General features: G+C 47.9%; 1 protein-coding gene across 1 annotated transcript in view; it reads right to left on the bottom strand.

Annotated features, from left to right (window-relative positions):
• Nucleotides 1-3,833: 3,833 nt before the first annotated feature.
• Nucleotides 3,834-20,698, bottom strand: part of IL6R (interleukin 6 receptor) — a 63,215-nt gene continuing 46,350 nt past the window's right edge. Inside the window, exons 11-12 of the mRNA XM_017867428.1 lie at nucleotides 17,910-18,003; nucleotides 3,834-8,216 (exon numbers count right to left, since the gene is read on the bottom strand). Of these exons, the coding sequence (XP_017722917.1) occupies nucleotides 7,970-8,216; nucleotides 17,910-18,003 (341 nt within the window). The 3' untranslated portion in view covers nucleotides 3,834-7,969. The remainder of the gene's footprint in view (nucleotides 8,217-17,909; nucleotides 18,004-20,698) is intronic.

The following is a 20,698-nucleotide window of genomic DNA, read 5'->3' as shown; positions in this document are numbered from 1 at the left end:
GGATACGTATAGATGGAGGGAAAGTGGCTTGATTTGGCCCCTGATCAGAGAGTTACTATGTCAGAAACCAGTTGCTGCCCCTCTCCTTTGTGCCCATCTCTCGCTGCTGCTGCCTTAAGGTCACCTATGGGAGCCCCGAAGCCATGCCTTTGTATGTGCACTCAGACTCCCATGGGTTAGCCTCCAGCCCTAGCTCACACTGATAAACGTGACCAACCACATGAGGACACCAGGTCCATCTCCTCCCAGGGTGAGTGGGTCAGGCCCCACCCCACACAGGGTGAGGGCACCTGACCTGAGAAAGGGCTTGGTAAGAGAAGCCCACGAGTGGCTGGGGCCTGAGCCCCATGGCAAAAGCAAAGAGCACCAGCCTTAGAGTCCAGCAGACCCAGGTTTGGAGTCTAGTTCAGCCTCTTAACTAGCATGGGCATCTTGGACCACTGTCTTCAATATAAGCCTCAGGTGTCTCATCTGTAAACAGGTGAGAATACTTACATCGCAGCCACATTAAGGAAGAATATCCTGTTTACAAAGCATGTGGTGGAGAGGCAGTAAATGGTAGTTTTTTTTTTGTTTTTGTTTTTTTTTTTTTTGAGGCAGGGTCTCACTCGTCACCCAGGCTGGAGGGCAGTGGTGTGATCACAGCCCACTGCAGCCTCAGACTCCCAGGCTCAGGTGATCCTACCACCTCAGCCTCCTGAGGAGCTATGACTACAAGCGCGTGCCAGCACGCCCAGCTAGTTTTTTGTATTTTTAGTAGAGGCAGGGTTTTGCCATGTTGGCCAGACTGGTCTCAAACTCCTGGGCTCAAGCAATCCACCACCTCAGCCTCCCAAAGTGCTGGGATTACAAGCATGAGCCACAGCGCCCAGCTGCCATTAGTTTTTTTCCTTTCTTCCCCTTCCACCCCTGTGCCCCCCGACACACAGTATCTCAACCTGTTGCCCAGGCTGGAGTACAGCGGTACTATCACAGCTCACTGCAGCCTCCAACTCCTGGGCTAAAGGGATTCTCCTGCTTCAGCCTCCCAAGTAGCTGGGACTACAGGCATGCACCACCATGCTCGGTTAATTGGTTTTTTAAAAATTATTTTGTAGAGCCAGGCACAGTGGCTCACGCCTGTAATCCCAGCACTTTGGGAGGGAGACAGGAAGATCACCTGAGGTCAGGAGTTCAAGACCAGCCTGACCAACACGAAGAAACCCCGTCTCTACTAAAAATACAAAAAATTAGCCGAGCATGGTTGCACATGCCTGTAATCCCAGCTACTCGAGAGGCTGAGGCAGAAGAATCGCTTGAACCCGCGAGGCAGGGTTGCGGTGAGCTGAGACTGTGCCATTGTACTCCAGATGGGGCGACAACAGCAAAACTCCGTCTCAAACAAAAAAAAAAAAATTATTTTGTAGAGATGGGTCTCACTATGTTGCCCAGGTTTGTCTTGAACTCCTGGCCTCAAGCCATCCTCCCACCTTGGTCTCCCAAAATGCTGGAATTATAGGTGTGAGCCACTGCGCCCAGCCTGTGGCCATTATTATTAGGTAATTTTAGTAGATATCTCTACCATAAAGGGCCTGTGAACTTCTACGTAACCAGTAAGGCCAGTGGTGTACTGCTTTGCTGCCATAGATTTTTGTTTCCTAGTTAATACCCACAGAAACATGAATCTTACCTCTAGCCCTGCGATCCCCGGCACAGAGATCTTCAAAGCTGGCTGCACAGCAGCATCACCTGTGGAACTTACACTCATGCTATTGTGATTGCCCGGGTCGAAGGTTGGCACCTGGCTGCCTCCTGATGCACAGGCCCACCCACAGAAGGGATCCACTGAAGCCCACCAGGTCTGGAAGTATGAGGAACCCCCAGCACCCACCTCATTGTGGAACTGACGGTCTAGCCACTCTCAGGATGGATCACCACCTTCATCAGAACCATCTGAGCAACTTATATAGCTTTCTGGGGGCCCAGCTCAGACCTGTTGAACTGGAATCCCTGAGGGTGAAGCCAGGAATGGGGTTCTAACAAGCTGGCCGCAGTGCATGCCAAAGCGCATTTATGGTCTGCAGGAAAATGCACTGCCTGCGTGAGTGGTGCATGCAGGTGCTGGCTTCCATAAAGACACTAGAGATTGGGCAGTGTTTGAAAGATGGTGCAACAGGCCCCTCACCCTGGGGCCCGCGGGCTCACCACTCTGCCTAAGGAGTTGCTCTGAGCTCTCGCCCCAGCCCTTGTACACAGCAGTGCTGCATTTGAATTTTTCTTTAATTTTTTTTTTTGTTTTTTTTTTTTTAGATAGAGTCTCACTCACTCTGTCACCCAGGCTGGAGTGCAGTGGTGTGATCTCAGCTCATTGAAACCTCCACCTCCCGGGTTCAAGCAGTCTTTCTGCCTCAGCCTCCCTTGCAGCCAGAATTACAGGTGCCCACCACCATGCCGGGCAAATTTTTTTTTTTTTTTTTTTTTTTTTTTGAGACGGAGTCTGGCTCTGTTGACCAGGCTGGAGTGCAATGGCATGATCTCGGCTCACTACAACCTCTGTCTCCCAGGTTCAAGCGATTCACCTGCCTCATCCTCCAGAATAGCTGGGATTACAGGTGCCCGCCACCACGCCCAGCTAATTTTTGTATTTTCAGTAGACATGGGGTTTCGCCATGTTGGCCAGGCTGGTCTCAAACTCCTGACCTCAAGTGATCCACCCACCTCGGCCTCCCAAAGTGTTGGGATTACAGGAGTGAGCCACTGCACCTGGCCTTAAAGGCCTTTCACCTCGCCAGCACACCTCTGCTGCTGGAGGATGGCAAACACTGTTTCCTGCCCCTGTGCTCTAATTCTCACAGATATGCAGAAAGATTTGTTTGCCCTGCCTCAGTAAATAAGGATAATGCTTTCTTAGGAGGCTGTTCCAATAACTGCATGTTCCTTGCCGTCCTCTACAGAAATCACCATCTGCTCTCCCAAGTTCTTCTGGAAAGAGCACCGTAACCATGTCATCCTAACAGCGATGCCATGAAGAAAGGGAGGCAACTCCCTCCATGTCCTGGCTCCAGTGCCCACTCTTGTGTCCCCTCCACGGCCCACACAGCCTGGCCACCTGGGTGACATCTGGTGCCTGTGTCACTTTCTGCAAGACAAGGACCAGCCTCAAAGAGGAGAGCATGTTGTTCTGAAGGAGATGGTGGCTGCCATCACCTGTCTTGTGGCTTTCCTCTGACTGCCCAGGTGGGGGCCCAGAGGCGGCGCCTCTCACTCCAGCTTTGAGTGGAGTTACATAATTTCCAGGCTTCCCTGCAGTTTTCTCCTCCCCATCCCTGAACTGTTTACACAGCAGCTCTCACCCACAAAGAGTCCGCATGATGGCTTTTCCTCTGTTTGGAAGATGTGGATGGCTGTGTCCCAAGTTTTTGCTACCTAAGATCCTTTTCAGTAGGGGATGGATTTGGCCTATCTGATGATCAAGAGATCAGGGTGGCCTTTGTGATACTGTTACACCCGCTCCCAGGTCCAATAAACAGTCTTCTGACAAATAATGGCCCTTCCTTTTCCTTCCCCACCTGTCCACCACCTGGTAATGTAAGCGTGGCAAAATCCCACACACCCCTTCCAGAAATCCAAGGACTCGTGTGGGAAATACTTTCATAATTAAAGCCTTCTGAGAAATTGCTTCTTCCTTGAACTTACCTACTTTTGAGCAGTGCTTTAATCCTGCATTAAGGGGATACCCCCCAAAAATGGTTCTACTTAATTACCCACCCTTCCTCAATCCTTTCTCCTCATTAATCACGCAAGCCTTTTTTTTTAGATGACCCAAGCGCCCAAAGCAATAATTACATTTCAAGTGTATTTTAAAAAATTTTTTATTACAAACATTTACAATGTTCACTTTAAATGCAAAATAGCTTGTAAAAGAAAAAAAAACACTGAAAAATATACTGACCCTTTGCCCCATATACAGACATCAGCCTTTGGTATTTGCTTTCAGGTAATTAGGTAAAACAAACAAACAAAAACTTGAAACTATTATTTATCTCCAAGAAAACAACGTAGAGTTGAGGTATTCTATTTAACAGATGTGATCTCCATCCAATAAGGTCTCTCTATTAATTAACAGCCTTGCGACATGCTGTTCCAACCCTTTCCTCCAAAAGTAGAATTTCATTTGAGCATATGTTCATAAAACTGACAATGTTCCTTAATAATCACTAAGGTTGCCATAGAAACTCCCTGGTGCTGGCGCCCAGCCGCACGGAGGACAGGAGGCTGAAGGGCCCTTACAGGGCACTGAGGAGGGCCTGGCACAGACCCTGAACTGGCCCGCCTGCCCCTCCATGTGCAGCCCCCTGCCCACGGCTGCACGGGACACCTGGGTGCAGGGCTCTTGCCTCAGAGGGTCACAGGTTGCCCTTGTATCTCCAAGTGAAGACAGATTTCTCACCAACTCCACCTGGAGCTGGTGTCAGCATCCTCCCCACCTGGGTTAGCTTTCAGGACGTGCTGTGAGATAACAGAGCTCAGCACCAAAGCAGCCAAGAAGACATTCCTGAACATTCTCCAGGAAACAAACCCATAGACCACAACACTCCTAGTCTGCCCCGCTGGGCCCTGTTCACTACCAGGTGGGCTTCCAGCCTGGTTCCAGCAGCAGATTCCACACCCTGCCGCCGCAACCAGTTTCCTTTCTCCTAAGACAGCAGGGAAATGCCAGAGGCTCCGTGTGAGCTCAGAGCCTGATAAAGAAAGTGCAAGGGCAAGTCCCCATCAGGGCCAAGAGCTTTCTGAGTTACCAAAGGCCTCGTCAGCATAGCCAATGCTACCCCCGGACACATTTCTTGAAAATATTTCATTAATGCTACAAACATTATTTATCATTTTACTTTAGACCTTGAACCAGCATATTTTTTACCTTCCCCACCCAGCAAGATAAGCTGTCGTATTTAATCTAAATGGTCTCTGTCCCAGCGTTTCATGTCTGGCTGTGTGGCAGATGGCTACAGGTATTACGCAAATAACAGCACTGCTGGAGACTCAAGGCAGTGGGGGTGCTGCAGAAACACAGGTAGAAATGCCCCGTGGATTGAGACACATATTCAGTCACCACAAATTGGAGAACAGAGAGAGCTTAGGATGTATAGCTGTGTACACTGAGCCAGGCCTACAGCCCAGAGAAGACACTTTTTCTTCATTTACAGTAGCTTATGAAAAATAGAGAGAAAAAAACCCTCTTCAATACAAAATAAAACAAAGAAAAAAAGCAAAAAAAACAAAACAAAACAAAAACAAAAAACCAAGCAGTTCCATTACAATAAAAATGAAAGCAATAACAATTTGGAGATCAAAGCTGCCTAGCTCTTGGCAATAATGAGCTATCTGAATTTCACATCTTCCGCTAGCATGGTTCTGCCCGGCTTCGGTAATACCACATGTGGGTAAAACGGTATAAAGAATTAACTGTGGGCACATAATCACCCTTCATGCAGATTCTCATTCTTAATATTTCCCTTTAACAGCATTTTTGCTGTTCTCAAGTCTCAGAAACTTTATGCGGCAGGATGGGAGGGAACCACCATAACCACCCGCCTGCCTTTTTTTTTCTTTCTTAAATGTTATTGTTTATAATAGAGATGGTATCTCACTATGTTACCCAGGTTGGTCTCAAATTCCTGAGCTCAAGCAATCCTCCCACCTCGGCCTCCCAAAGTGCTAGGATTACAGGCGTGAGCCACCACACCCAGCCATCCTGCCTTTTTGCCAACTTAAGATGCGTTGCCTCAGGCAGCAATAGGGTCTAAAATCTACAGACAAACCCAGCAATGAAAAGCATGGCTTGCTGAAGACAGTAACAGCTTAAACCTGGAAAACCATAAACAAAACAAGGTCACTTTCCTCCTTCTGCACCTGTCTGGTGATGGTGGCTGTTTTTCTAAGAGGGTAGAGTAGTAGAAAGGTTTTGTGGTCTGGTAAATTTTGGGTTCATGGTTACATGGCTGATTTAAATCATATCCCCACTCTGGAATACCCTGATAACTTGAGAGCTAACTGGGTAACCACTAACACCACTGAATTTTCAAAGCTCGGCAGAAAAGTCAGCTGAAGTGGTTAATCACGGTGTTACAATTAGACATTTAGTTCTGCTTCAATTCTTGCAGAGCTGAATCAACTCAAGGAGCTAAATAAAAAGAGGAAGGCACCGAGGTAAGGGATTTTTTTAAAACCTCCCCTTTGATAGCAGAAAGCTCAGGGCTTTCAGGGTGGGGAATTTCTAGGACCCTGCCTGGTGGGTAGTCATGGGAGGCTTCCTTCTCAGCACTGGGACAGGGACCGGACACCCTCTCCATAATCGCCTGGGGGAGTAGTCACACGCTGGTTTTTCCCTAGAGTAGAGAAGAGGAAGGCTATTTTCCCCTTTTAAGACAAAACAAAATACAGAATGAAACCACAATCTCTTCTCTAATAGGGAAAATATTTTTTCTTTTCTTTTTCCTTTTCTTTTTTGAGACAGGGTCTCACTTGCTCAGTCACCCAGGCTGGAGTGCAGTGGTGCAATCTCGGCTCACTGCAGCCTTGACCTCCCAGGCTCAAGAGATCCTCCCACCCCAGTCCCCCAACTAACTGGGACTTCAGGTGCACTCTACCATACCTGGCTAATTTTACGCTTTTGTAGAGATGAGGTTTCACCACATTGCCCACGCTGGTCTCAAACTCCTGGACTCAAGTGATCCTCCCGCCTCGACCTCCCAGAGTGCTGGGATTACAGGCGTGAACCACCATGCCTGGCAGGAAAAATATTATTTCTCTTCCTCCTTTTTCACTTGACTTAGTTTTGGGCTAAACAAAGTTATAGTGCTTCCCCCACACCTAAGTAAGTTACTTCTATGCTGACACAGCGAATATTGGATATTCCACCCTGTCAAGAGAAAACAGTCAGCAGTTTTTTAAAAACCAAGTTAAAATGCATTCTTGCCAGGCTCATTTTTCTTTTCACATTGTCTTCCTTAATATTATCTTCCCTAGTTACCCAGGTTCGGCTGACAACAAACAAAGCTGCAGTAAAACAGTTTTGATCTCAGCACTGGCAGAAGCCCTCCCTGCTGCCAGCTCTCCTTTGTGGGAGGTGGAGAACAGAGAACATTGGTTTTCAGAGGCTGTGATCCCCGCTCAGCTCCCACTCTACAGGGGATGGTGGAGACCCTGTGCCCCTCTCCTCTCCTTCCTCTGCTTCTCACCTGAGGTCCTGCAACCCAAAGCCAATGCAGTTGCCTCTGTATTCAGCAAATGCCTAGGATTATCATTCACATTTAGCAAAATGCTAATGAGGAACTAATTATAATTCCGTTGAAAACGACCAGGCCCTGAGATACTGTATTATTCACCCACCCACCCTCAGCTGTTTTTCAACTGTGGGGAAGAAAGGGAGGAGAGAGCTTCTTTCCCCAGCCTTGGCGGTTTAAGTAAAAGCCGTCCCCAGGCTCAGAAAAACAGAATTTGCAAAGGCACTTGGGTTTTAAGAGTTTGAGCTGGAAGATGAAATGATGCAGTGGGCCAGGAGCGTGGCGGCTGAAGGAGGCTTTGGCTGGAAATCCACCCCACCTGCCTGAGGGTGCAGCTTGTGCAGAGGTGTTGGGGGGTGGGCTGCCAGCCACTTCTCCACACTGAGGCCCCCACCAAGCTGCCCAGCTTCTGAGTGTCCGTGTTGAGTGTCCGAAGAGTCTTGACATGGTTCTCTTCACAGTGGCCCAAGTTCACTCTAACCCCTTTAAGCCAGGCATTTGGAAAGGGAGGTTTGAAACCTCAACCAGCTCAACAGCTGGAGCAGGCTGATTTTCCCCTGGTGTAGAAACTTCCGCAAGGCTCTTCCGTGAAGCCAAAGGCCCCACTCCCCTGAGATAAGCTGGCATGGCAGTAAGAAGCATCTTTTGCTGAGCCCGTTTGTGCTCTGTCATCCACAGGGTCCAGCCTGCTAGTGCCACCTGGCCAGCTATCTGGGGAAGAAGTAGTCTGTATTGCTGATGTCATAAGGGCTCTGTGGGTCCCTGGCATCTGGTCGGTTGTGGCTCGAGGTGTTGTCAGACCCCAGGCTGCTGGGGGACACTGGTGGGGAGATGAGAGGAACAAGCACTGGGGTGGGTCGCGGCCTCTCTGGGACCAGCTGCCCCAAAGAATATGGCGGGTGCATGCTTGTCTTGCCTTCCTTCAGGGCCCGCAGCTTCCATGTCTTCTTGAACCTTCACATAAACACACAAAGACAAACCACACAGATGTTTAGCTCCCCCGTGACAAGCCCACATTGGAAAACACCAACAGCTGGCTGCTCTGGTGGCCTGGCGTTCCCAGGTTTCAGCTCAAAGAAGCAAAAACTATCAGCTGTATTTTTGTTTTTTGTTCGTTTGTTTGCTTTGAGACAGAGTCTTGCTCTGTTACCCAAGCTGGAGTGCAGTGGCGCGATCTCAGCTCACGGCAGCCCGCAACCTGCTTGGGCTCAGGTGATTCTCCCACCTCAGCCTCCTGAGTAGCTGGGGCTACAGGCGTGTGCCACTACATCCAGCTGATTTTTGTATTTCTCATAGAGATGGGGTTTCGCCACGTTGCTCAGGCTGGTCTTGAATTCCTGGGCTCAAGCGATCCGCCCGCCTCGGCATCCCAAAGTGCTGGGATTACAGGTATGAGCCAGCACACCCGGCCCGAATGCTTTTATCACCAGGGAGTTCACCATACTCTGAAGAGTTGCTGAGTTTCCAAAACACTCCCAAGGAAATAGGTATTATTGGACCAATTTACAAGTGAGGAAACTGAGGCACCAAAAAGTCACTTAACAGTCCCTTAATTGTCCCATTCCAGAGGCTCTTCATTAGGTACACATCATCAGTCCCAAATACATTTACTTAAAAAAGAGAAAAATAGGCTGGGTGCGGTGGCTCACGCCTGTAATCCCAACACATTGGGAGGCTGAGGTGGGCACATCACCTGAGGTCAGGAGTTCAAGACCAGCCTGGCCAATGTGGTGAAACCCCGTCTCTACTAAAAATACAAAACTTAGCTGGGCGTGGTGGCGGGTGCCTGTAATCCCAGCTACTTGGGAAGCTGAGGCAGGAGAATCGCTTGAACCTAGGAAGCAGAGGTTGCAGTGAGCCGAGATCGCGCCATTGCACTTCAGCCTGGGCAACAAGAGCGAAACTCTGTCTCAGAAAAGAAAGAAAGAAAGAAAGAACAGAAAAGAAAAATAAAATATTATTTTAGTAGGGAAAGAAAATGGGCCTCTCAAAGTAAGGCTGGCAGGAGGCAGATAATTTGCAACTGCCATGTAATAGCAGGAAAAGGGTCCCACTGCTCCCTCAACTGCCCTCCTGTTCCTCTTGCTCCTAATGTTGCCAACCTCCCCAGTTCTCCCTACGCCTCTGGGTCCACTCCTACCATGCTGGTGAGTTCCCACAGACTCAACTGTGGGCACCACTGGGCACAATTTGACTCATCTGACAGGAAAGTCAATGCTACACAGGAAGGAGATAGACATCTCTCTGATCACAGCTTCGTTCACAGTGCTCCACTCTGGGCCCAAAGCCAGGGCTCAGTAACTGAGAAAAGTCACTTGACAGCTCAAAGAAAGATGAAATGGTGACATGGATCTTCAAAAGCACAGTCACGTCCCCTTCCTGAAGGGGCTCTTCAACTGTGCCAGGGTGGCCAGTGCGCCAAGCCTCAACCCCTCCCTCTTGGTTCCCACTTTGTGACTGACATGCCTACTAACCCCAAAGTGGGAACAAGGTGGCCTCCCTCAATTCCATGGAAGATCAGTTACTCCAGGAAGGGCTGGGAAAGAGGAGGGGAAACCAATGTCAAAAACAAGATTTGGGGATTTTCCTTGGGTTTCTTTTTATATCGACAGGTTATTCCTGTCCTTGTTATGATAAATAATTAATAGTTGGCTCCAAATCTGCCAGTGACTTTTAGCTTGGTATCCAAATGGAATAAACAATCTGCAGAATGTTATTTAGGGCTTCACCATGTGGACACCACACAGGAAGAGAGCCCATTAAGGCTGCTAACTGGAGCTATGCTGAGTCACTGAATGGAGTTCTCCTATAGGAAAGGATTGAGGAGAGAGTCATTACACTCTGGATTTCAAAGAATTCAGACTCTCTGACCCAGGAATTCTACTTCTGGGAAAAGAAAGAACATAGCTATGAAATAAAAAAATCTTCATGCACAAAGATGTTCAACACAGTGTTGTTTATAAAAGCAAAATAAGGCTAGGTGTGGTGGCTCACGCCTGTAATCCCAGCACTTTGGGAGGCCAAGGTGGGTGGATCACTTAAGGCCAGGAGTTCAAGACCAGCCTGGTCAATGTGGCAAAACCCTGTCTCTACTAAAAATACAAAAAGAATTAGCCAGGTGTCATGGCGCATGCCTGTAATCCCAGCTACTGGGAGGCTGAGGCAGGAGAATTGCTTGAACCCAGGAAGCGGAGGTTGCAGTGTGCTGAGATCGTGCCATTGCACTCCAGCCTGGGCCACAGAGTGATATGTCTCAATAAATAAATAAATAAATAAATAAATAAATAAATAAATAGCAAAATAACACCCAAATAATTGGTAATGTTTGGGTGCCACCAATTAGAAGTAACAGGAAGTTGATTAAGAGAACTCAGTATATCCACCTAATACTACAGCTAATGAAAGTGAGATTTATGGCCAGGTGTGGTGGCTCACACCTGTAATCCCAGCACTCTGGGAAGCCAAGGTGGACAGATAACGAGGTCAGGAGTTCGAGACCAGCCTGACCAACATTGTGAAACCCCGTCTCTACTGAAAAATACAAAAATTAGCCGGGCGTGGTAGCAGGCGCCTGTAATCCCAGCTACTCAGGAGACTGACGCAGAAGAACTGCTTGAACCCAGGAGGCGGAGGTTGCAGTGAGCTGAGATTGCACCATTGCACTCCAGCCTGGGCAATAAGAGTGAAACTCCGTCTCAAAAAAAAAAAAAAAAAAAAAAAAAAAAAAAAAAAAAGTGAGATTTACAAATAATTTGTACTAATGTGAAAGAATGCCTATGTTATAGTGCTAAGTGTGAAAGGCAGGATACAGAGTTGAGGATACAGAATAATCATGGCTATGTAAAAACAAACAAGAAACTAGGCAGAGGAAAAAGACTCAGGAAATTTGTCTAAATATTAAGTGTTCTTGATCTGGGTGTTGATTGTGAAACCATCTCCACAGGGTTGACAAAAATTGCATGCTGGGCTCTGGACAGAAATACGTTAATAGTTATAATGAAGCAGTAATCAGGCTGCACTTTGGCCCATTTCCTTATTGCAAAAAGTCACGTAGCCCTAGACACTGACCATCTGCATCCCCATTGTTTCTGTAGATAGGATTTCTGACATTAGGATCCTAAGACTTTTGTTTAAGGATCACTTAAGATGTTTTACAGACCCCGAATTCCGGCAACCAGTTTGAAGACCCTCACAGAGGAATGGGATCGGCATGAGAAGATAGCTTCTTCATCTCCCTGTCCCTGGACCTCACCCTACACCCTGCAACCAGTCAACCATCTCCACACTTTGGCCCAGTCCAACATTTTTACAACCCTAGCCCCAAATTCCTTGGGGAGATGGATTTGAGGTGCTGGCGGAGGATTACCTAGGTGCCGAGGCAAGAGACTGAAGGCACAAACTGTTTCAGTATACTAAAGACAATAGAGCAGGCTGGGCGCGGTGGCTCACGCCTGTAATCCCAACACTTTGGGAGGCTGAGATGGATGGATCACAAGATCATCGAGACCATCCTGGCTAACACAGTGAAACCCCATCTCTACTAAAAATACAAAAAATTAGCCGGGCATGGTGGCAGGTGCCTGTAGTCCCAGCTACTTGGGAGGCTGAGGCAGGAGAATGGCGTGAACCCAGGAGGCGGAGCTTGCACTAAGCCGAGATAGCGACACTGCACTCCAGCCTGGGGGACAAAGCAAGATTCCATCTCAAAAAAAAGAAAGAAAATAGTTAGAATAAGAATAGTCATAATACAAAATTAGATATACAGATGATCATTGACAATTATCAATCATTATTATAAACACTATTAATCATTAGCTTTTAATATTACTCTTTGTTGCATTACTAATATAACCTAGGAATAACGGGCGGGTATAGGGTCAGGAGCTGAAAGGACATTGTGAGACATGACCTAGAAGGCAAGAGGTGAGCCTTCTGTCATGCCCGCGTAAGGGCCGCTTGAGGGCTCCTTCGTCAAGCGGTAACACCAGTATCTGGGAAGGCACCCGTTACTTAGCAGACCACAAAAGGGAGTCTCCTTTCCTTGGAGGAGTCAGGGAACACTCTGCTCCACCAGCTTCTTGTGGAAGGCTGATATTATCCAGGCCTGCCTGCAGTCATCCGGAGGCCTAAACCCCTCCCTGTGGTGCTGTGCTTCAATGGTCATGCTCCTTGTCCATTTTCATGCTCCTCCCACACTCGTGGTTCCTCTTTAAAGTTCATAGTAGATAGCAGTAGAAGAAATAGTGAAAGTCTTAAAGTCTTTGATCTTATAAGTGCAGAGAAGAAAACGCTGATGTATGCTGCCTTCTCTCTGCTTCGGCTACCTAAAAGGGAAGGGCCCCCTATCCTATAATCACGTGACTTGCTTCAACTTGTCAATCACTTAGAAGATTCACCCTCCTTACCCTGCCCCCTTGTCTCGTATGCAATAAATACCAGCGCGCCCAGCCGTTCGGGGCCACTACTGGTCTCCGTGTCTTGATGGTAGTGGTCCCCTGGGCCCGGCTGCTTCCTCTTTATCTCTTTGTCTTGTGTCTTTATTTATTACAATCTCTCATCTCCGCACATGGGGAGAAAAACCACTAAGCCCCGTAGGGCTGGATCCCACAGAGGTTTCCTACCATCTCCTCCTTAGGTGACCCTCTGATTAAACATCTTTCTCTGCTGCAACCTGGTGTCTTGGCACCTTGACTTGCCACGTGCATCTCACTGTAATTACAATGACACGGGCGTGTAGACTTCATGGCACTGTACACACGATGTGGGAACTTTTCTGTATATTTGTTAGACTTTAATCACATTTACATTTTGAAAATTAACAGTGGCTCTCTTTGGATGACATATTTTTTCCATTTGTCATTATTTAAGTCCCTATTGACCTAATATGGAAGCAATCTCTGTCCTCAGTTTTTTTTTTTTTTCAAAGTAACCGAATGGGTAACCAAGAAAGGTGAGCTTCCCTTTTGAAATATTCTAAGGAGAGTATGAATCCTTTTCTGAAAATCACTAAACTCAAAGAGGACTTTGAAATCAGCCAACCTGAGGGTGTCCAGAGCTGGCCTGGATGGTTGTGAGCAGGGCCTGGGGGCTGGAGAGGATGCGGGGCAGGCAGTCAAGAAGAAACAGATGAGCTCTCTGCTGCCTTCTTTTGTCTACCTTGAGCCTCCCCTTTGTATCTATTTTACATATTTCGGCCTTCAAAAAGTGCTTCAAAAGTTTTGTTTAAAGAAAAGATTCTGCAGCTAAAAGAAGTTTTTTAAAATGCTCAAAACTCTCACTTTTTTAGCAAGATATGTAGAAACCAAGGTGCCACCTCTTACCCCAAAGGCCACAGACAGTGCCTACTGCACCGAGCCACCTCCACGGCCCAGAACACCATGAAAGTCCCTCTGCCCGTCCCCCAGCTATGGAGGTAGGAGAAGCTCTGATTTTAAAATACCAGAATGATACACTCCATTCAAAACAAAATGATGTTTAAGTCATAGGCATATGCATAGGAAGTCCTCACTTAATGATGTAAGTTCATTCTAGATAAATATGCAGAAAAATAATTCTTTACTAGGAGAATCCTATTTTCCCAATGCCTGATAACCTAAAATAAAAACAGAGAATCCGTGGGGGACAGGGAATAGGGTGGGAAGAACTGGCCCCTGTAAGATGGCAAGCCTTTTCAATAGCCTATTTAAATTTTAAAAAATCATCTATGATTCAGAAAAAAAGAATGAGCAATAAAAGACAAAGAAAAAAATCACCGATATTGCTGGAAAAATATTTAGGGCCATACAAAAAATGTAGTATAGACTGGCAAGATGAAGTCAACCTGCCTCTCACACTTCACCTACTGTAAATGTGGCCATCCCATGGTGACCATGGTTCAGCCATTTTGGTAGCCCGGAGCCCCACAGTATTTCTAAGTTTATGCTCTTTGCTAGACAGAGGGGATGTGGGGAATAGAAGCATTCTTCATCGCTTGAAATAACTGGCCTCTTTCCAAACAAATCTGCCTTATACAGAAGCAAATGGAAACTCACTAGGCTAGGAAATAAATTCCTGGCATGTTCTCAGCACAGGGCACTGACCCTGTCTGTGCCTGCAGGGACTCTGGTTGTTTAGCAACCAGCCAGTGTCCAAGCATCATCAGCAGAATAGCAAACCAGGTCTGTTCCCAACCTGATGCTCCTCTAGTTGCCGTTACGACACACCAAGATGATGCGGTGTGTTAAGGGCCAGTGGTGGGCCGATGGGAGCAGCTGGGTCCAGCTCTTAGCCAAAAGCAGGTGGGGGCCATAGGCAGGGACTCTCAGGGCGTGTGTTCCACTCCTGGTTCTTGCTTGTCCTTAGGCAAGTCATTTTACCTTTGGGGGCTGTTTCCTCATTTATAAAATAAAAGAGTTTGACCAGATGACCCCTAAGGCCCTACAGAAAGAGCAGGAGTTTTTGGTTTGATTCTTGGCCTTCTTCTTCTTCTTCTTCTTTTTTTGACACAGAGTCTCCTTCTGTTGCCCAGGCTAGAGTGCTATGGCGTGATCTCGGCTCACTGCAACCTCCGCCTCCTGGGTTCAAGCGATTCTCCTGCCTCGGCCTCCTGAGTAGCTGGGACTACAGGCACGCACCACCACGCCCAGCTAATTTTTGTATTTTTAGTAGAGGCAGAGTTTCGCCATGTTGGCCAGGCTGGTCTCGAACTCCTGACCTCAGGTGATCCACTCGCCTTGGCCTCCCAAAGTGCTAGGATTACAGGCGTGAGCCACTGTGCCTGGCCTATTCTTACTAGTTGTTATCATACCATCTCTTTTAGCTTCAGTTTCCTTCCCTGTCAAATGAGTATCACATCTGCTCTACAGGGCCTGTGGTGGGTTATGAGAAAAGCCTGTTGAATCCCTAATACAGACACAGAGCCAGAACACAGGAGGGTATACCTAGGGTGAGGCAAGGAATCCTTTGGCAGGCAGGAGGTGGACCCGTGAATGCTGACATGGCCCCTCACTGGCCAAAACATATAAAAGGCTTTGCGTCCTCCAAGAAGCTACCTCCACTCATTAAGAATCTCATATTCCACACACCCTTTAGATGGCTTGTTCTCTACTTCATTGAAAGAGCAAAGTGAAGGCCGGGCGCGGTGGCTCACGCCTGTAACCCCAGCGCTTTGGGAGGCTGAGGTGGGCGGATCACGAGGTCAGGAGACCAAGACCATCCTGGCTAACACAGTGAAACCCCCTCTCTACTATGAAATCCCCTCTCTACTAAAAAAAAATACAAAAAATTAGCCAGGCGTGGTGGCGGGTGCCTGTTGTCCCAGCTACTCAGGAGGCTGAGGCAGGAAAACGGCATGAACCTGGGAGGAGGAGGTTGCAGTGAGCCGAGATCGCGCCATTGCACTCCAGCCTGGGTGACAAAGTGAGACTCCATCTCAAAAAAAAGAGAAAAAGAAAAGTGAAAACAACCCTGAACCCAATTTGAGAAGGCATCTTGCTAATCTTTCAACCCACACCACACTTGGTAGTCAAGCTAGGTCAGGGGCTACTGGCAGGGTCTGATGAGCTAACGTGTAGAAAGCTCTCTATGTGTAGAAAGAAGGACAGAGTGCAATGTCACCTCCACTTGTATATCATCACAATAAATCACTGCCCAGAAGACCCAGCCTGACTTCTTTTAGGGTTTCAGCTTATGAAAAACAGACAGTTCCTGCAGTAAAATTGTGAACACTGAAAAATTTCATTATTGCTTGTTCGTTGAAGGCACTGTTGGCTGACTTTTCTGCAAACTTGGAAATGAATGACAAAACCAATGACCAAAGGGAATGAAGATGATTGGGACGAAATGGGCATGAGGAGACAGCGGCCAGGGTGCAGCTCGGCCTGAAAGAGTATTTCCTAACCATGGCTGGAAAAGAACACTAGGGCAGAGCATTTAAAGGTGACCTTTAAGTTCCTGGATTGACACATGGAATATTCCTAAGGAGGTCCTGCTGGGCGCCTTGGATTTAACTGTGTGGTGCTTCTCAAATGTTATTTTTTATTTTTTATTTTTTTTGAGACGGAGTCTTGCTCTGTCGCCCAGGCTGGAGTGCAATCTCAGCTCACAGCAACCTCTGCCTCCTGGGTTCAAGCGATTCTTGTGCCTCAGCCTCCGGAGTAGCTAAGATTATAGGAATGTGCCACTATGCCCAGCTAAATTTTGTGTTTTTAGTAGAGATGGGGTTTCACCATGTTGGTCAGGCTGGTCTTGAACTCCTGACATCAGGTGATCCACCCACCTCGGCCTCCCAAAGTGCTGGCGCAAGTTGCAGTGAGAAGAGATTGCACCACTGCACTCCAGCCCGGGCAATAGAAGCAAAATTCCATCTCAAAAAAAAAAAAAAAAAAAAAAAGAATCAATTCATGGCTCTCCAATCCACTGCCACCATCCTAAACAGTTTCTTACTATCTCTTGCCCAGACCCTGGGCTACTGTATCCATTTTCACCCACCTCATCCAGTCTCCAAACTGCATTGAGCGTGACTTTTTGGTTTTCTTTGTTTGAGATGAGCCTCATTCTGTCGCCCAGGCTGGAGCACAGTGGTACAATCTCGGCTTACTGCAACCTCCACTTCCTGGGTTCAAGTGATCCTCCTGCCTCAGTCTCCCGAGTAGTTGGGATTACAGGCATGCACTACCATGCCTGGCTAATTTTTGTATTTTTAGTAGAGACAGGGTTTTATCATTTTGGCCAGGCTGGTCTTGAACTCCTGACCTCAGGTGATCCACCTGCCTTGGCCTCCCAAAGTGATGGAATTACAGGCGTGAGCCACTGCACCTGGCCCAGGTTCTTCTTAAAACTCCAACAGACACTCATTATCCTCAAGAAAAGGCCTAAATTCCTCCCACCTCTCTTTCAAGGCCTTTTATGACCTGGCACCAGCCTACCTCTCCACTCTTCTCACCCCATATTGCCCCAACCACGCTGCCCCCCAACAGACACGTGCATGCACACACTGTCAACCATATTACATCCTGGGCTTCTCTCGTAAGAACCCTCTTTGGGCCAGATGTAGTAGCTCATACCTGTAATCCCAAAACATTGGGAGGCCAAGGCAGGTGGCTCACTTGAGCCTGGGAGTTCGAGACCAGCCTGGGCAACATGAGACCTCATCTCTACAAAAAATAGAAAAATTAGCTAGGAGGGGTAGTGTGCACCTGCAGTCCCAGCTACTCCAGAGGCTAAGGTGGGAGGATCACTTGAACCTGGGAGGCAGAGGTTGTCCTGTGAGGTGAGATGGCACCACGGCACTCCAGCCTGGGTGACAGAGTGAGATGCTGACTCAAAAAAAAAGAACCCTCTTCTTTCTCAGACCAATTCCTCTTCCTCCTTAATGCCAAGTCAGTTCTCCTCACCATGGCATGCTTTTTGTAGCTCTTACCACAGCAGTGATTACCTCTTAGTGTCTGGCTTCTTCCTGAGACTGTATCTGCCCTGCCCAGCATTGTCTCCTGCAGCACCTAAAACAGGGCTTGGCATAATACTAGGCGCTGTGTGTGCTGTGGTGTGTGCATTCATTTGATGAATGGATACATGAATGAATAAATACACTGTAAATTTCATAATGGGCAAAGGAAAGGTACATAAATATGAGAACACCACAGGGCCATCCCCCAGGACCCAACTCACCTCAGAACAATGGCAATGCACAGGAGCGTTCCGAAGGCCAGGCTCCCTCCAGCAACCAGGAATGTGGGCAGTGGTACCGAAGAAGAATCTTGCACTAGGTTAAAAAAAAAAAAAAATGAAGATAGAGGAGGAAGAGGAGAATATGGAGAAAAAGGAACAGGAGGAGGAGAAGAAAACCACTGAGCTGGTGCTGTCAAAAGCCTCAAAGGAACCTTTCCCTCTAACCCCTCTCCCAGAAAATGAAACAGCTCTGCCAACCAACAGGCCACTTGACAAGCTTAACTGTTTTTTGTTTGTTTGTTTCTTAACAAAGCCCACTCTAGAAGAATCACCCCCAGCTTAATCTGGCAGACCTCAGGATTCCACCATGTGGCAAGAGAGACACCTCAGGATCAGGGTTTCTGAGTGCCTGTGGCTAGCCACGGACTCCTATTCACTTTCAGAGTGGTTTTTCTGGTGGCATTCTACCTGCCCCCGTAAGACACAAAGAGGGTACAACAAACAGAAGGCTTTGGGGACCTCCTTGGTGGCAGTTCCTTTGAGGACAATGTCAGAGAGGATTGGATGCTTTAAACCAAATATTTGGAAGCAGTTTTCTCCATGCGGGTGTCATCTCTTGCCTGTCCCTGCATTTGGTACTCAAGCCCCAGCCCTATGAACATCATTCAGTTCTCCAACAAGCCATGATCTTTTTCCTCCAGGGCTCTCCACACACGTTCCCTCTTCTCGCCTGTCTGCTTTCTCCACCTTTGCTGTACCCCTTTGCTGTCCAGTCCCTACTTGGCCTTTGGATCTCAGATGAAGTGATGTCACTTCCTTTGAGAACTGACCCCACTCCAAGCTGAGCAAGTGCCCCTCCCAGTTATTTCTCCAGTTCCACCTCTAAATTGAGTTTCCTGAAGGCAGGGACCGCATGTGTCTTTTTCACTGTAACACTGCCAGCAGCTTACACAGTGCCGAATACAAAGTAGGATCTCCAAAATATGTCCTTGAATGAAGGAAAGAACAAACTAGCTTGCAAGCAGCCATGTCTTCCCACAGAAAGGCTCTTCCTACCACTGCCAGAGTCCCTGGACTGGACAGAGGGCACATCTAAGCAAAACCATCTCCTTCTGCTTGAATGCAGTCACAGTTGTATGGACCCAGCATTCAGGCTCTTCTGCCCAAAATGCAATCCACTGCTGAAGAAGAGGCTGCCTGCCAGTCATCACTTCAGATGCCTACTGGAGGCAGGCAGTGCAATGAGCCCAGACTGGTGAGTGGGCAGTGGCTGCAAGGACAAGTTTCTCCAAGCGTGTCCCATGTCTCTTGAGAGATGCAGCCGTGTAATGAAAGCAGTATGCTTGGCTTGCTTCTTTATTAACATTTCATCATCTTTTATATTTGTTCCTTCTTTTTTTTTGAAATGGAGTCTCGCTCTTGTCACCCAGGCTGGAGTGCAGTGGTGTGATCTCTGCTCACTGCAGCCTACACCTCCCGGGTTCAAACAATCCTCCTACCTCAGCCTCCCAAGTATCTGGGACAACAGGCACGTGCCACCATGCCCGGCTAATTTTTGTATTTTTTGTAGAGATGGGGTTTTGCCATGTTGCCCAAGCTGGTCTCCAACTCCTGACCTTAGGGGATCCGCCCACCTCGGCCTCCAAAAGTGCTGGGATTACAGGCATGAGCCACAGCACCAAACCATATATTTGTTCCTTCTTTCATCCAACAAATATTTTTTGAGTGCCTATCATGTGCCTAAATGGATCTTACATCCAATCAAGGAAGACAGACAAACAAATGTTTTTTAAAAACATTCTCAGGAAAAGGTTGCCGGAGAAGGGTGTATCTGAGCAGAGACTTGAGTGATAGGAAGGAGCTGGCCAAGTGGACGTCAGAGGAAGCCTGTCCACGCAGAGCACACAGCAAGTGCAAAGGCCCTGAGGTAGAGCATGTGTGGAGGAGCAAAGAGGGCACTGTGGCTGGGGCAGAGCGAGGAAAGGGAGAATGGAGAGGCAACGTCTAAAGATAGGGGACCACATGGCTTCACTGAGACTCCCCGTAGAAACTGGGGACTTTGTCAGGACTTTGACTTATACTCTAGGGGAGATGGCACTGAGCCAGAGAGAGCTTGGATTTGTGTTTTAAGGGACACTCTAAGTGCTGGTTGGAAAAGAGTTGGTTGGGGGTTAAGCCTAGAAGTTGGTAGACCAGTTGGCAGCCCAGGAAACCCTGCTGGATGAGAGGTGGCAGGGGCTGGACTGGGTGTTGGCACTGGAGATGGTGAGGAGTGGTCAGCTCCTAGATACGTCTCAAAGCACAAGGACAACACTTGCTGAGGGACTGGCCACAGGATGAGGAGTAGGGAGGAAGCATGCCCGATCCCCCGAATCTGAGCAAATGCAGTACCAGTTATTGAGATAGGGAAGATGGAGAAGAACAGATCTGGGTTGAAGAGGTGGGGAGGTGTCAGGTGTTCTCTTTCAGACATGTGAAATTTGAGAATGCTGGCCAGGCACGGTGGCTCACACCTGTAATCCCAGCATTTTGGGAGACTGAGGCGGGCAGATCACCTGAGGTCGGAAGTTCGAGACCAGCCTGACGAACATGGAGAAACCCTGTTTCTACTAAAAATACAAAATCAGCTGGGCGTGGTGGCGCATCCCTGTAATCTCAGCTACTCAGGAGGCTGAGGCAGGAGAATCGCTTGACCCCAGGAGGCAGAGGATTCGGTGAGCTGAGATCACACTATTGCACTCCAGCCTGGGCAACAGGAGCAAAAAATCTATCTTAAAAAAAAAAATATA

This window comes from Rhinopithecus bieti, unplaced genomic scaffold (genome assembly GCF_001698545.2).
Source record: "Rhinopithecus bieti isolate Rb0 unplaced genomic scaffold, ASM169854v2 scaffold_3041, whole genome shotgun sequence".
NCBI classification, from domain to species: domain Eukaryota; kingdom Metazoa; phylum Chordata; class Mammalia; order Primates; family Cercopithecidae; genus Rhinopithecus; species Rhinopithecus bieti.
This window is presented reverse-complemented; position numbering and strand designations above follow the sequence as displayed.